General features: G+C 36.6%; 1 protein-coding gene across 4 annotated transcripts in view; it reads right to left on the minus strand.

The window, feature by feature from the left end:
- Window positions 1-17007, minus strand: part of DOCK7 (dedicator of cytokinesis 7) — a 271372-nt gene that overhangs the window by 169178 nt on the left and 85187 nt on the right. For all 4 annotated transcript variants that reach the window (XM_064282069.1, XM_064282072.1, XM_064282070.1 and 1 more), the window contains 3 exons: window positions 15388-15530; window positions 6072-6165; window positions 5270-5432 (listed from right to left, as the gene is read on the minus strand). In XM_064282069.1, the coding sequence (XP_064138139.1) occupies window positions 5270-5432; window positions 6072-6165; window positions 15388-15530 (400 nt within the window). The remainder of the gene's footprint in view (window positions 1-5269; window positions 5433-6071; window positions 6166-15387; window positions 15531-17007) is intronic.

The following is a 17007-nucleotide window of genomic DNA, read 5'->3' on the forward strand; positions in this document are numbered from 1 at the left end:
CCCCACACAGCTGTGCCCTCACACAAACCTGTACCCCAATTAGAAGGGTATAGGCCTACAAAACAAAACCCACATCCCTTCCAGATACTCAAGGGTCTCAGTCCTCTGACCCTAAATTATTTCTTTAACCATTCCTCACCTTACACACTCTACTCTCATCAAAATGGTCTACATTTAAATATCCCCTATATACTTTCCTAATGCCATTTCACTTACCTGGCATGCCTCCTCAGACCTTTCTGCTTGGCTTGGTCCTATTCATACTTTAAAGTACAGTCAGTCTCATTTTTCCTACAAATATCCTAGTAAATTGTGGCTCCTTCCACTGAAATCTAGCAGAATTACTGTCTGTGCCCCTCAAGTGTCCCTTAACAACTGAAGAAAAGACAGAAAATTAGTCTGACAAATCTTAAGAGTAAAAATTCTTAAAAAATAATAAAAACTCCAAGAGCATCAAGGATGGTTAATCTACTTGATTAATTTCTGTACCAAGAGTTTACTCTGAACCAGTGTGCTTTTTACTAAGAACAAGTATACTCATTTCTTATCTCAGTGTCACTTATAGTATAATCTATTTATACACTCTGTCATCCTAGAATCAGCATGTTTCCATGTTTGCATCTTTTTTTCTTAATGGATAACTTATGGAAATCAATTCATTCACTCATTAATAAAAAATCTACTCTAAGTACCTACTATTTACCCCCTTTATAAAACCTATTCCAAATTTGTATTCTTACATATCCTACCTTATGTTTTAGAATAAACAAATTTCCTTGGGTTTTTTTTTTTTTTTACATCACTAGCGTTCACAGAAAATTACACTGATATATGTATCACTAAGTGATCATCCAACATAGCAGTTTTGAAAACAGAAAAGAAAATGACCAAACAGTTGGCCCTTTTATCACAGTCCAATGTGTCCTCATGGCAAACCAACTAGGGCAAAATTACTCAATTGCTGTAAAATGTGTAGTTCAAAGTCACGAAAGCAGGATTAAAAATCTCCCATAATACGTCTTCATAAAATGTTGTTTCAATGACTTTTAAAAAATATAAAATAGAAAAGAACCAAGTATTTCATTTACAAATAAAAGATGTTTTTATAAATTTATAAGCTTAGCCCTAGGAACAGTACCACATCTAACAAAAGAATCTGGTATATTTGAAAGAGTATGGAACAATAAACATATAAGGTTTTGGCTGCATATCTTCAAATAAGCAACCAAGTCTCTGTGGCCACACCCAATACATGGAAATAATAGTAATAACAACCACCACCACCTTGCTAAATTCATTTCATGGGGTTCTTGTAATTATCAACTCAGATGATGTAATTGAATGTTACTAAGAACTGCAAAGTTCTAAATGAATATGCATACTTCTAAAAACTGGATCTTGGGTATCAGTCTTCTAATTCTTTTTAGACTGAGTAAACAATCTGTACAAACACTTCTACCTGAAAACACTATAATCCTCAGGATAGCCAAAAACCAGTTGCACTCAAGTCAGTTCTAACTTATGGCGACCCCATGTGTGTCAATGTAGTACTGTGTTACACAGGGTTTTCGATGGCTGATTTTTCTTAAGTAGATTGCCAGGCCTTTCCCTCAAGGCACTCCTGGAGGAACTCATCAAATGTCCAATCTTTCAATTAGTACCCAAGTGCCTTAAACATCTGCTCCACCCTGAGACTCCTAGTTCTCAGGATAACTAATTACCATCAAGTCCATTCCAACTCATAGTGACCCTATATGTCAGAGTAGAGATATACCATAGGGTTTCTAGGGCTGAATTCTTTATGGACGCAGACTGCCACATCTTTTTCCCACAGAGCACCTGGTGAATTCAAATCGCAGACTTTTTGGTTAGTAGCCGAGAACTTAAGCACTGTGCCAGGAAAAAAAAAAAAAGGAGGGCTCCTTAGTTCTCAGGATAGGAGAACAAAACCGCTCTCCTCACAATCTGCTCCTATTTCTGAAACTTTACTCCTTCCTCTGAGAGTGAAAGATAACACTTCATCATCTTCAAATGTAAACCCCTAACTAAAGTCTAGTCGGTGGCTATGTTAAAATTTAGGAAGCAGCGCTTTCAAGAATTTTAGCAGTTAAATTAAACTAGAACCAATTAGACAAATAAAAACCCAAGGTATATTAAAAAAAAAAAAAAATTTTTTTTTTTTTAATATATATCTGAGGCAAAACCAAAAACAGCAGTGTATGTGGCAGCAGCTGAGAAATCTATGAAAACTAAAAATAAACAGAAAGACCAATACTCTCTAAATCAGAAGATCATAATCTTGAATGCAGGGGGGGAGAAAAAAGTCCTTAATTATTCCTAATACTCAAATAATCAAAATCTGCACTTCATTAAATTATGAATGTATAAAACTAACCAGCAGTATTACGAGTATATGAGATTTTGTCATTAACAGAAATCACACATATCTTTATATACAACAGTCATGCACCTAACAGAAGGATTTGGTCTATCTATTGCAGATATCTCAAAATACTGTTCATGTTAATTATTTAGAAAATATTTTTTAGACCTGCAGCTAGATTTTGTTATTTCATTAATAAAGAAACACATATATCACGCCTTTGTTTAATATTTTGTTAATTGTAATTCAATTAATTAATTTATTTTATTATCTTATAATTTTATTTTATGCATTTAAAAACATTACTCTAAACAGAAGATCATAATTCACATGATTGCCAAAGGGTACCCTGGCATCAAAAAAAATTATGAACTCCAGCTCCAAAAGGAGACCTACCATCATATAATAATTTAGTTTAAGAAATATGAATTACATGGCTTTCATGTCATAATAAAAAAAAAAGTATATATTTATTTGGTCTGATTGACAAGCTGTTCTTAGAAACAAAATTTTGGAAAAACATTCTATCAGTGCATAAAATAACTTTAAGAAACTACCTCAAAAGAAAGGTGATACAGAATAAAATTATGCAGAGATCATAAAACATTTCAAATGTTATTGCAGTTAATATTTTTAAAGTCCTCATCTGTGAGAGATACATATTAAAGGATTTACAGGTGATATGAAGTCTAGGCTTTACTTTAAAATAATACAAAGAAGAAACAGGGAAAGCAATAAATGGAACAAGAATGACAATGAGGATTAATTAAACCATTCTCTCTATTTCTGTACATGTTTGTAAGTTTCCATAATAAGCTGAAAACTACACGCAGATTAATTCACACATCATAGATTTACTGAGGATCATCAGGAGATGTATGGAGCATACTCCCAACTGCTAAAGCCCAAAGCACAATCAACTGCATCCTTTCATTTCGTTCCTCTCCATGACGGTTACCAGCTCTGACCCACTAGATTCATTCTTACATTCTTAGTAATGCCATATTTGCCAGAAACATCTTTCAAACAACTGGACAGAAAAACAAAGATACAAAAGTTCAATAGGTGATTCCAACTCAGGCTACTGTTGTCTAAGAAGCTAACCCAAGAAATAACAACACTGCCAAGAATATTATGTGCTCTGTTTCTATATTTTAACAGAGCTCTTAAGCACTAGATGTCAATAAAACACGTAAGTATTTGCTCAATTAAATGTACCTTGATCTTCTACAACTAAAATGAGCAGTGGTGGTCAAGTAACAATTTAGAACACAAGTGACATTACACACATTCTTTCAGATGGTTTCGAATATTCAGTATAGGATGTTTTTTCCACCAAGAAAGGACTCTTAATTTCATTATTTTAACATAACAGAAGCGCTAGTATTTTTCTATGATACTCTGATAGCGTAAGTAAGTATTCCCTTGGTAAAACAAACACTTGATGTAAATAAACCTCACCTGTTTAGCACATTACATAATGTCATTCATTTCCTAATTGCTAGAAGCTACCATTTACCTGTGTATCCTCACATACCCCAATGAAGGATTTAAAAATATCAAGTCCCTCCTGCATTAATGCTATATAAGTTAACAACCAAGTACGGAGAAAAAAAGAAAAAGATAGGATTTGTTATTTAAATGTGAAAATCTCTAACTTTAGCTATAGTTTAACAGCAAATTAAAAAACATGTCTTTGAACAAATAGGTAAGTGGTAACTTTGGTGAAGGGTAAGACAGTACACAATACTGGGGAAGCCAGCACAACCTATATAAGGCAAGGTCACGGAAGCCCCACAGACACATCCAAACTCCTTGAGGGACCTAATTGCTGGGATGAGGACTGTGGGGACCATGGTCTCGGGGAACATCTAGCTCAACTGGCATAACATAGTTTATAAAGAAAATGTTCTACATTCCACTTTGGTGAGTAGCGTCTGGGGACTTAAAAGCCTCTGAGTGGCCATCTAAGATACTCCACTGGTCTCACCCCTTTGGGAGCAAGGAAGAATGAGGAAAACTAAAGATACAAGGGAAAGATTAGTCCAAAGGATTAATGGACCACATCTACCATGGCCTCTACCAAACTGAGTCCAATACAGCTAGATGGTGCCTGGCTACCATCACTGACTGCTCTGACAGGGATCACAATAGAGGGTCCCGAATAGAGCTGGAGAAAAAAGTAGAACAAAATTCTAACTCAAAAAGGAAGACCAGGCTTGCTGGCCTGACGTAGACTGGAGAAACCCTAAGAATATGTCTCCTGGACACTCCTTCAGCTCAGTAATGAAGTCACTCCTGAGGCTCATCCTTCAGCCAAAGATTGGACAGGCCCATAAAACAAAATAAGACTAAAGGAGCACAGCCCTGGGTGGGGCAAGTACTAGAAGGCAGGAGGGGACAGGCAAGCTGATAATAGGGAACCCAAGGTTGAGAAGGGTGAGTGTTGACATGTCAACAGGTTAATCAGTGTCATAAAACAATATGTGTACTGTTTAATGAGAGACTAGTTTGTTCTGTAAAACTTCATCTAAAGTACAATAAAAAAAGAAAAACAAAAAATAAATGTGTAAAGCTCAGCAAAATTTTGAACCTTTCTATCCCTCAGTTTGCTCACCTCTAAAATGAAGGTAACACTTACCTCATACTATAAGGATTAAATAAGATAAATAAGATAACATATGTAAGGTAATTACCATTATGCCTGGAACAAAGTAAATGTTTAGTACATGACAGCTATTAATAAACAAAATTAAATTGTATGGTAATAAATGGAATAAGTAACAAGGTCACATAAGGCTTTTGGAGATTTTCATTCTAGTTCTACTTCAGTATTAGAATACCTATTATTTTATTTCACAGTTCTCCAAAATTAAAATGTCTTACCTGTAAGTAGTGTTTGGAACATAGACATCCCTGGCAGGAAACTCCAAAATTTCTCTGGTAGGTCTAACTCTACTATCAGGGTAAAGCTTTACTTGAAGCAGTTCTGGGGTTAGGCAATAATGGGGATTTTCAGGTGCAGGAGAAATGTCTATTTTCAGCTGAGCTGCATAATATTATAAAAACAGTATAAATGTTAAAAACATTTTTGGAAGAATTTATATGCTATTTATACTAGGCCCTGGGAAGAATACTACATAAACCAAATTACTATTATCTCATGCCTCTAAATTATTTCATTTTACCAAGTCTCAAACCTGTAAAATTACTGATACAGACATAAATGGTTAATGAGTGAATGAATGGCAATGAGGGAAGAAAAAATCAAAAACAGTAGGATGACGGAAAAAGAGGGAGGCATCTAGCCTAGAAACAAGTCAACATTTCGAAAGTTAAATGATTTTAAAGGTTAAATTTAGGCATGGCTAACTTCGAAACAATTTTACCCTAGAATGGTTTCCTCCAACATAATATAAGTTTGTTTCTAAGTATCATTCCATGTACTTTATCCTTTCTGCTAGAAAATAATTCCAGTACTCAAATTATCAAGGATACTGAATCCCACATTCAAACTGTTAAAATCACACAACAGTAGATAAATCAGATAAAGAAGAAGACTGACAGGTATCAACAATAGAACAACATATGAACCAGACAGAGGAAAACAAAAGGAACACATAATTATATACACGGTACATATTAGTGATGGTAGCAGTTTCAATGTCTACTCAAAATGAAAAAATACCTGTAATAGGTCTTAGTCGCCGTAAAACAGAAGACGGCCTTCTCATATCAGCAAGGAATTTGTACAAATCTTCATCACTTAAGCGGTCTCCTTCCTGATTTCAGAGATACAGGAAAAAAGAATTCAATAAAATATAGTAGATTTAAAATGAATTTATATTCCCGTTAATAATCTTACCCTTCTTTCTACAATTTAGTAAGAAATTTTATGTACTTAGTTAAAAAACCCATTGCCATCAAGTCAATTCTGACTCACAGCGACCCTACAGGACACAGTATAACTGCTCCATAGGGCTTCCAAGGCTGTAAATCTTTACGGAAGCAGACTGCCAGGTCTTTCACCCATGGGGCAGCTGGTGGGTTCAAACTCAAAACCTTTTGGTTACAACTTAATCAGTGCACAGCAGGGCTCCTTTATGTATTTACTTATAGCTTATTTTTTATGCCTATAAGATATTCTAAGACATCCTAAAACATGGCAAAACAATACAAGTTTGAGGTAGATGAAAAGGAAAAAGGAAAAACCCGGCTAAAGCAGATGAATATAAAAATATATGACAGTCTGACAAGCTTGTTACAGCTGATTTCATATTTGTTTTTTCAATGTTATATCACCAAATTTCAAAGGGCAATACAATCAAATGCAAAATCTACAGCACTGACTAAATAAAATTTTAAAAAATGAAATAATGACATAAAACTGTTAAGAAGCATAACTATCCTCATACTAAGCCCAGAAAGAAAATTCAAGTACCCCAATCAATGGGGAAAAAGCCAAAAAAATGAACCACAGCTAATTAATATAGATTTTTAAATTTAATGTTAATATTTTCTTTTTAGCCTACAACTACAATACCTAGGAATTTACTGACCTTATTCCTTTACTCAAAAGTCAGTCTTTAAATTTTATTAACCCAATCTTCCTGCTTATAACGTTTTATTGTTTTTAATGTTCATATGTGTTCAATGTTCATATATTTTTATCTTATTTAGTAATAAGCACATGTAAGGCTATGAGCTCCCCCTTGAGCCGTATCACATTTGGTATGTTCTAAATAAACCAAAAAAAACTTGCCGTCTAGTCGATTTCAACTCATTGCAACCCTATCCGACAGAATAGAACTGCATCACCACGGCTCCTCTGATGTTCTAAATAGGGTATAGAATTGATCTTTTTTTTTTTTCAGTGACCTAATATATGACTAATTATTATAAATGTCCCATCAGTTGTTAAAGCAGTATATCCTCTCTCTGGGGTATAGAATTAATACAGATCTTAAAATGAATTTTATTTATAATACATTCAAATTATCTCCAGACTTAATTATTTTTGTCTACTTTACCTGTTAAATTGATTATGTATTGACCTCGACTCTTTGCTTCCTATCTGTTTCCATGCCTTTTAGTGAGTGGGGGAAAATTCTCTCCCCTATGCTTGGCCACGTTACTTGCTTTGACCAGTAAGCAAATGCCATACAAGCAGACTTGAAAAAACACTACACAACTGAGCTTGCCCTCCTTCTTGAACTTCTGCCACTGCTACGAGAACAGGGCCAAGCTAGACTGCTAGAAGATGAAAGCAGGAGTTGAGAGACATTTGTAATACAGTAGATTTGCCTCAGTCTTCCCCACAGAAGTCAGTCTAGATCAACTAACCCCTAACCAACTTCCAAACAAACATGTGAACAAGCCTACTTCAGTGGAGCAGCCAGGCTGACACCCTCTCCTCCATTTAACAGACCTAGTGTTTTGTGCCACTGAGGCAATAAATAATTTACATACCTGTCAACAAACAGAACAAGTTTCCTAAAACTACTGAGTACGTTTGATTTTCTTTTTAATCTCCATGTATTATTAATAATTTTGACCAGATATATTCCAAATATATACATAAACATTCCTGATTATTTTATCACCACAGCCCATGGTAATCTTTCATCAATTTAAAAACACTGTCTCATTTATGAGAAATTTGTACCTTGAATCCTACTTTATTAAAATTGATTTCTGCTTTCCTTTTTAATTTGCATTTCCCTGATACATAATTTTTGAGCCACTTAACAATACCTATAAAAACAGCACATTCTCATAGTTAAAAAAAAAAATAAAGAACTGTACAAAGTGTAAATGCTTTCCATTTCCAACAATCTCTTATTTATTTTTAAGTTTTCACAATCACATTGTCCTCGTTTCCAGTTGGCTATCTCCAACACATTTTTTTTTATCTCCAACACACTACACAGTACATGGTGAATGCTCAAAAAATATTTCTTGGATAAATGAGGGGCTCAGTGAAATTAATGGATAGGTGGATGGGTAACTCATTGATTTAAGTTTACAATGCCAGTTCATTGATATAGCAGCCTAAAGAAATGAAGACAGAACTGTGGAGATAGTTGCAGAAAAACTGACATGGTAGCTGAAGATGTTGAAAGAGAGGGAAATGTCTTATGTCCTAGCTTTTGTCATTGTATCAGAAAACTACTGCTTCATTTCCACAGCTATATTTGCCCTATCACCCCATTCAAGTACCACTATGGGCTTGTCTAGACTCTTTCCTGATAACACTGCCCATAATAAAAAGACCCTTAAAACTTCAGATGCTTACCAACTAGTTTATTTCCACTCGAGTGTCTAGTTTCTTTCTATTTCAGTCAGATGGCTGCCTATGTAACAGTAAAGAGGGCTTCAAGTGTATTGCTATCTGTCAATCCATGGCACATACTATCCTCAATGCTTGCCCTCTCAAGTTGTAAGCCAGGATTCCCTCCCCTTACTTAGAGGAACTCTTAATGCATTTCTCAAAAAAGGAATTTTGAGTCAATTCTTAATCTGGCCCAAAATACATGGATGTTAACTTTCTTCAGATTTTCCTGCTAGTACAAGTTTTTTCCCACTTTTATACGGTTCGGATCATCTAACCACTTAACAAAGACTTTTAAATTTTTCTGATCTTACTTTCACAATATAAAATCTATTTGATTGGCGATCTAGTATGAACACGCACATACATGTGCACACTCAAAAAGTGAAAATAAAAAAGGCTCACTGAAACATTTACCCTCCCTATGTGCCATGCAGAGCCCTGGTGGCTCAGTGGTTAAATGTTCAGCTGCTAACCAAAAGAACAGCAGTTCGAATCTACCAGCCGCCCCTTGGAAACCCTACAGGGCAGTTCTATTCTGTCCTATGAGGACATTATGATTCAGAACTGCCTTGATAGCAATGGGTAACAGGTATGGGCAATGCACTATGATTCTATTCTACAGTTTGTTTTAAGCTGTTATCTACTAAACTGATTGTCATTATACCAATGAATCATAACATGCATTTGAAAAATACTGATTTAACTTAAGATTTGAAGAAGAGGGAACAGAATCGCAAAGAATAAAATATCCCGGTAAATAACTTTTTTTTTTGAGGGGGGGAACAAGCTTTGTTTATTAATATTTCTTGCTGTGGCAGCAGTGATCAAGGTTAATTCCTGATATATTGCCCTTTCTTTCCTTTTTTTCTAATTTTTATTGTGCTTTAAGTTTACAAATCAAGTCAATCTCTCATACGAAAACTTATATACACCTTGCTATATACTCACAGTTGCTCTCCCTCTAATGAGACAGCACACTCCTTCTTTCCACTCTACATTTTTGTGTCCATTTGAGCAGATTCTGATCCCCTCTGCCCTCTCATCTCCTCTCCAGACGGGAGCTGCCCACATAGTCTCATGTGTCTACTTGAGACAAGAAGCTCACTCCTCACCAGTATCACTTTCTATCCCATAGTCCAAGCCAATCCCTGTCTGAAGTAGTTGGCTTTGGGAATGGTTCCTGTCCTGGGCTAACAGAAGGTCTGGGGACCATGACCTCCAGGATCCTTCTCGTCTCAGTGAGACCATTATGTCTGATCTTTTTATGAGAATTTGGGGCCTGCATCCCACTACTCTCCTGCTCCCTCAGGGGTTCTCTGTTGTGTTCCGTATCAGGGCAGTCATCGATTGTAGCTGGGCACCATCCAGTTCTTCTGGTCTCAGGCTGATGTACTCTCCAGTACATACGGCCCTTTCTGTCTCCTGGGCTTATAATTACCTGTGTCTTTGGTGTTCTTCGTTCTCCTTTGCTCCAGGTAGGTTGAGACCAATTGATGCATCTTAGATGGCTGCTTGCTAGTGTTTAGGACCATAGACTCCACTCGCCAAAGTGGGATCAGGAAGTTTTCTTAATAGATTTTATTATGCCAATTGACCTAGATGTCCTCCAACACTATGGTTTCCAAACCCCGCCCCTCCTACGCTGGCCTTCGAAGCATTCAGTTTATTTAGAAAACTTCTTTGCTTTTGGTTTTGTTCATTTGTACTGACCTCGCCTGTATTCTGTGTTGTCTCTCCCTTCACCTAAACCAGTTCTTGTCTACTATCCAATAATTGAATACCCCTCCCCCTCCCTCCCTCCCCACTCTCGTAATCATCAAAGACTATTTTTGTCTCTGTTGACGTTATTTCTCCAGTTCTTATAATAGTGGGCTCGTACAATATTTGTCCTTTTGCAACTGACTAATTTCACTCAGCATAATGCCTTCTGGATTCCTCCATGTTATGAAATGCTTCACGGATTCACCGTTGTTCTTTATCGATGCACAGCATTCCATCGTGTGAGTATACCATAATTTATCTATCCATTCATCCATTGATAGGCACCTTTGTTGCTTCCTTTTTTTTGTTATTATACACAGTGCTGCAATGAACATGGGATTGCTGGATCATATCATGGTTTTATTTCTAGCTTTTGAAGGAAGTGCCAAATCGATTTCCAAAGTGATTATACCATTTTACATTCCCACCAGCAGTGTATAAGTGTTCCATTCTTTCCACAACCTCTACAACATTCATTATTTTGTATTTTTTGGATCAGTGCTAGCCTTGCTGGAGTGAGATGGAATCTCATTGTAGTTTTGATTTGCATTTTCTAATGACTCATGATGGTGAGCATTTCCTCATGTATCTATCTGTTAGCTACCTGAATGTCTTATTTAGCGAAGTATCTATTCAAATCTTTTACCCATTTAACTGGGTTATTTGTCTTTTTGTAGCTGAGTTTTTGCAATATCGTGTAGATTTTAAAGATCAGGCGCTGATCAGAAATATCACAGCTAAAAACTTTTTCCCAGTCTGTAGGTAATCTTTTTACTCTTTTGGTGAAGTCTTTGGACGAACGTAAGTGTTTGATTTTTAGGAGCTGCCAGTTATCTAGTTTTTCTTCTGCATTCTTATTGATGTTTTATATACCGTTTATGTCATGTATTAGGGCTCCTAGTGTTGTCCCTACGTATAGCGTGGAACGGAGCGTTGTCCCTATTTTTTCTTCCATGATCTTTATCGTTTTAGATTTCATATTTAGGTCTTTGATCCATGTTAAGTTCGTTTTTGTGCATGGTGTGAGGTATGGGTCTTGTTTCTTTTTTTTTTTTTGCACATAAATATCCAGTTATACCAGCACCATTTGTTAAAACGACTGTTTTTTCCCCATTTAACTACTTTGGGCCTTTGTCAAATATCAGCTGCTCATATGTGGATGGATTTAGGTGTGGAATCTCAATTCTGTTCCACTGGTCTGTGTGTCTGTTGTTGTACCTGTACCAGGCTGTTTTGACTATGGTGGCAGTATAATAGGTTCTAAAATCAGGTAGAGTGAGGCCTCCCACTTTCTTCTTCTTTTTCAGTAATGCTCTACTTATCCAGGGCCTCTTTCCCTTCCATATGAAGCTGGTGATTTGTTTCTCCATCTCTTTAAAAAATGTCAATGGAATTACGATCGGAATTGCATTGTATCTATAGATGGCTTTTGGTAGAATAGACATTTTTACAATGTTAAGTCTTCCTATCCATAAGCAAGGTATGTTTTTCCACTTATGTAGGTCTCTTTTGGTTTCCTGCAGTAGTGTCTTGTAGCTTTTTTTTTGTATAAGTCTTTTACATTTCTGGTAAGATTTATTCCTAAGTATTTTATCATCCTGGGGGGCTACTGTAAATGCTATTGATTTGGTGATTTCCTCTTCGATGTTCTTTTTGTTGGTGTAGAGGAGTGCAACTAATTTTTGTATGTTTACCTTGTATCTTGATACTCTGCTGAACTCTCCTATTAGTTCCAGTAGTTTTCTTGAGGATTCTTTATGGTTTTCTGTGTATAAGATCATGTCGTCTGCACACAGAGATACTTTTACTTCTTCTTTACCAATCTGCTGTTTGTTGTCAGGTGCCATCAAGTCCGTTCCGACTCACAGCAACCCTATGCACAACAGAACGAAACACTGCCCGGTCCTGAGCCATCCTTACAATCGTTGTTACGCTTGAGCTCTTTCTTGCAGCCACTGTGTCAATCCACCTCACTGAGGATCTTCCTCTTTTCTGCTGACCCTGTACTCTGCCAAGCATGGTGTCCTTCTCCAGGGACTGATCCCTCCTGACAACATGTCCAAAGTATGTAAGACACAGTCTCACCATCCCTGCCTCTGAGCAGCATTCTGGTTGCACATTTTCCAAGAAAGATTTGTTTGTTCTTTTGGCAGTCCGTGGTATATTCAATATTCTTCACCAACGCCACAATTCAAAGGCATCAACTCTTCTTTGGTCTTCCTTATTCATTGTCCAGCTTTCACATGCATGTGACGTGACTGAAAATAACATGGCTTGGGTGAGGTGCACCTTAGTCTTTAGGCTGACATCTTTGCTCTTCAACACTTTGAAGAGGTCCTTCGCAGCAGATTTGCCCAATGCGATGCGTCTTTTGATTTCTTGACTGCTGCTTCCATGGCTGTTGATTGTGGATCCAAGTAAAATGAAATCCTTGACAACTTCAATCTTTTCTCCGTTTATCATGATGTTGCTCATTGGTCCAGTTGTGAGGATTTTTGTTTTCTTTATGTTCAGGTACAGTCCATACTGAATGCTGTGGTCTTTGATCTTCATTAGTAAGTGCTTCAAGTCCTCTTCACTTTCAGCAAGAAAGGTTGTGTCATCTGCATAACACAGGTTGTCAGTGAGTCTTCCTCCAATCCTGATGCCCCGTTCTTCTTCACATAGTCCAGCTTCTCGGATTATTTGTTCACCATACAGTTTAAATAGGTATGGTGAAAGAATACAACCCTGACGCACACCTTTCCTGACTTTAAACCAATCAGTATCCCCTTGTTTTGTCCGAACAACTGCCTCTTGATCTATGTAAAGGTTCCTCACAAGCACAGTTAAGTGTTCTGGAATTCCCATTCTTAGCAGTGTTATCCATAGTTTGTTATGATCCACACACTCGAATGCCTTTGCATAGTCAATAAAACACAGGTAAACATCCTTCTGGTATTCTCTGCTTTCAGCCAGGATCCATCTAACATCAACAATGATATCCCTGGTTCCACGTCCTCTTCTGAAACCAGCCTGAATTTCTGGCAGTTCCCTGTTGATATACTGCTGCAGCCATTTTTGAATGGTCTTCAGCAAAATTTTGCTTGCGTGTGATATTAATGATATTGTTCTATAATTTCCACATTCAGTTGGATCACCTTTCTTGGGAATAGGCATAAATATGGATCTCTTCCAGTCAGTTGGCCAGGAAGCTGTCTTCCATATTTCTTAGCATAGACGAGTGAGCACCTCCAGCACTGCATCTGTTTGTGGAAACATCTCAATTGATATTCCATCAATTCCTGGAGCCTTGTTTTTCGCCAATGCCTTCAGAGCAGCTTGGACTTCTTCTTTCAGTACCATCGGTTCCTGATCATATGCCACCTTCTGAAATGTTTGAATATCGACTAATTCTTTTGGTATGATGACTCTGTGTATTCCTTCCATCTTGTTTTGATGCTTCCCGCATCATTTAATATTTTCCCCATGGAATCCTTCACTATTGCAACTCGAGGCTTGAATTTTTTCTTCAGTTCTCTCAGCTTGAGAAACACCGAGCGTGTTCTTCCCTTTTGGTTTTCCATCTCCAGCTCTTTGCACATGTCATCATAATATTCTGTCTTCTCGAGCGGCCCTTTCAAATCTTCTGTTCAGTTCTTTTACTTCATCAATTCTTCCTTTTGCTTTAGCTACACCATGCTCAAGAGCAAGTTTCAGAGTCTCCTCTCACAACCATCTTGGTCTTTTCTTTCTTTCCTGTCTTTTCAGTGACCTCTTGCTTTCTTCATGGATGATGTCCTTGATGTCATTCCACAACTTGTCTGGTCTTCGGTCACTAGTGTTCAGTGTGTCAAATCTATTCTTGAGATGGTCTCTAAATTCAGGTGGGATATACTCAAGGTCATATTTTGTGTCTTGTGGACTTGCTCTGATTTTCTTCAGTTTCAGCTTGAACTTGCATTTGAGCAAGTGATGATCTGTTCCACAGTCGGCCCCTGGCCTTGTTCTGACTGATGATATTGAGCTTTTCCACGGTCTCTTTCCACAGATGTAGTCAATTTGATTTCTGTGTGTTCCATCTGGCGAGGTCCATGTGTATAGTCGCCGTTTATGTTGGTGAAAGACCGTATTTGCAATGAAGAAGTCGTTGGTCTTGCAAAATTCTATCATTCGATCTCCGGCATTGTTTCTATTACCAAGGCCATATTTTCCAACTACTGATCCTTCTTCGTTTCCAACTTTCGCATCCCAATTGCCAGTAATTATCAATGCACCTTGACTGCATGTTCGATCAATTTCAGACTAGATTTTTATCTAGATAAAGAAATAAAGGGCATAAAAATTACCGATCTGGATGCCCTTTATTTCTTTATCTAGCCTAATTGCTCTGGGTAGGACCTCCAGCACAATGCTGAATAAGAGTGATGATGAAGGGCATCTTGTCTGACTCCCGATTTCAAGGGGAATGCCTGGTGAAGAATTTCTTGAATGTATAAATTAACCTCTAAAATTAATTGAGTGCATTTGAGCAGAGAAATGCACTATTAAACTTGAATGTTCTATTTCATATAGCATGGATATAGCAGTTTAGGCCAGAAAAAACTGGAACGAGGACAGATGTAACCATCACTTGCTCAGACTAAGAAAATTCATAAGCCATCCATGTTAACGAAAAGTTAAAATATTACTATCAATAAGCAGGATGTACATGTGGAAGATTGATTCTGATGCATTATTAGCCAGCGTTAACACTTAAACACGAACGATAATAGGTATAATACAAATTATTATTTTTACTGTTATAGTTTTTATTATTCTTAAAGTTTTTAATTCCTTGAAATCACAATCAATAAATACATGTAATTACTTTTGTGAAACTGAAAATGTACAAATACATCCCCAAAATGTCTACATGACAAACGTATACCTGCTTAAAAAAATTTGTCACTGTGAGGGTAGCAGGTCGAAAGCTGGTCAGGTTACAAGCATCATCTCCACTTGTTGTCCTTTCAAGCGATCGCCTGCCAACTATACTAGAATTCCTCCTCTCTGACCAAGACCCTTTTCGTTCTACCAAGAAAAAAAGATAAGATATTCATTTTCACGATATTTAAAATTCTTTTAATCAGTTTTCCAAATACAGGAAAGAATCCACCAAAGTTGAAAATTACCCAGTCACCATACTTATTGGAGTAGAAAAATTTCACTTCTGGAGAGAACAGTAATGCAGCACTACCACACACCTTTGGTTATCTTTTTACAACTGCACCAAGGTAAAATCAAGTCCATACCACACAAAAATTTATGTGTATGATCAAAGATGGTCTATAAACAACAGCTATAGAGGAAGCAGTCATTTATTAGGAAATATTTACCACACTGGAAATTTTAATCACCATACAATGGTCCCTCAGTCTTAGCACTTGAGTTTGAAACAGAATTTTAAGGTAAACTTGCACACAAAGTCTCTGCAGGACAGCTGAATTATTTAAAACCAACAGAACAACTAGAGATCAAGAAGGAAATAAGAAACTTGAACAACACCATAAACAAACTAGACCTAACAGATATCTACAGAAAATTCCACTAAAAATAGCAACAGAATATATAGTCTTCTCAAGCGCACACAGAACATTCTCCAAAACAGATGATAAATGAAAAAATAAGACACAATACATTTTAAAAGGCTGAAATCATACAAAGTATGTTCTCCAAGAACAATGGAATTAAACTATAAATCAATAATAGAAGAAAATTTTCAGTTGTCCCAGCACCATTTCTGGAAAAGACTATTTTTCCCCCAAAGAATTGTCTTAGAATGCTCGTCAAAAATCAATTGACCATTGATATATGGGTTTATTGTGGACTCTCAATTCTATTCCATGGATCTATATGTCTATCCTTATGCCAATATAACACTCTCTTGATTTCTGTAGCTTTGCAATAAATTTTGAAATAAGAAAGTGTGAGTCCTCCAAATTTGTTCTTCTTTTTTCAAGGTTGTTTCAGCTATTTTGAGTCCCTTGCATTTCCATATGAATTTTAGGATCATGCACTCAATTTCTGTCCAAAGCCAGCTGGGATTCTGATAGGGACTACATTGAATCTATAGATTAATTTGGGGAGTACTGTCATCTTGACAATATTAAGCTATTAAAGAAAAAAGGAGGCCCCCAGAAATTACCTTTTAACTAAACAGAAGGTTAGCTCAAAAAATGATGACTGTCACCCTTGAGTACTGTGCTCTTTTAAAAAATTATCTACATGACACCAAATGGACAACAGTTACTCTAAAGCATAGATGAGAAGCTCGGGAGGCAGTGAGACTAAGTTAGTGAGAGTGAAACAACTGGAATGAAAATAATGAGACACATATGAAACATGTAACCAATGTCACTGAACATTATGTGTAGAAACTGCTGAATGGGGGCACGTTTTGCTGTGTATAATTCACCAAAAATACAATAAAATTCTAAAATAAAGAAAAAGGCAAAAAAGAAAATCCTTTTTATACATCATCTCACTGCTGAGTATACAAATAAAACAA

This window comes from Loxodonta africana, chromosome 3, assembly GCF_030014295.1.
Source record: "Loxodonta africana isolate mLoxAfr1 chromosome 3, mLoxAfr1.hap2, whole genome shotgun sequence".
Lineage (NCBI taxonomy): Eukaryota > Metazoa > Chordata > Mammalia > Proboscidea > Elephantidae > Loxodonta > Loxodonta africana.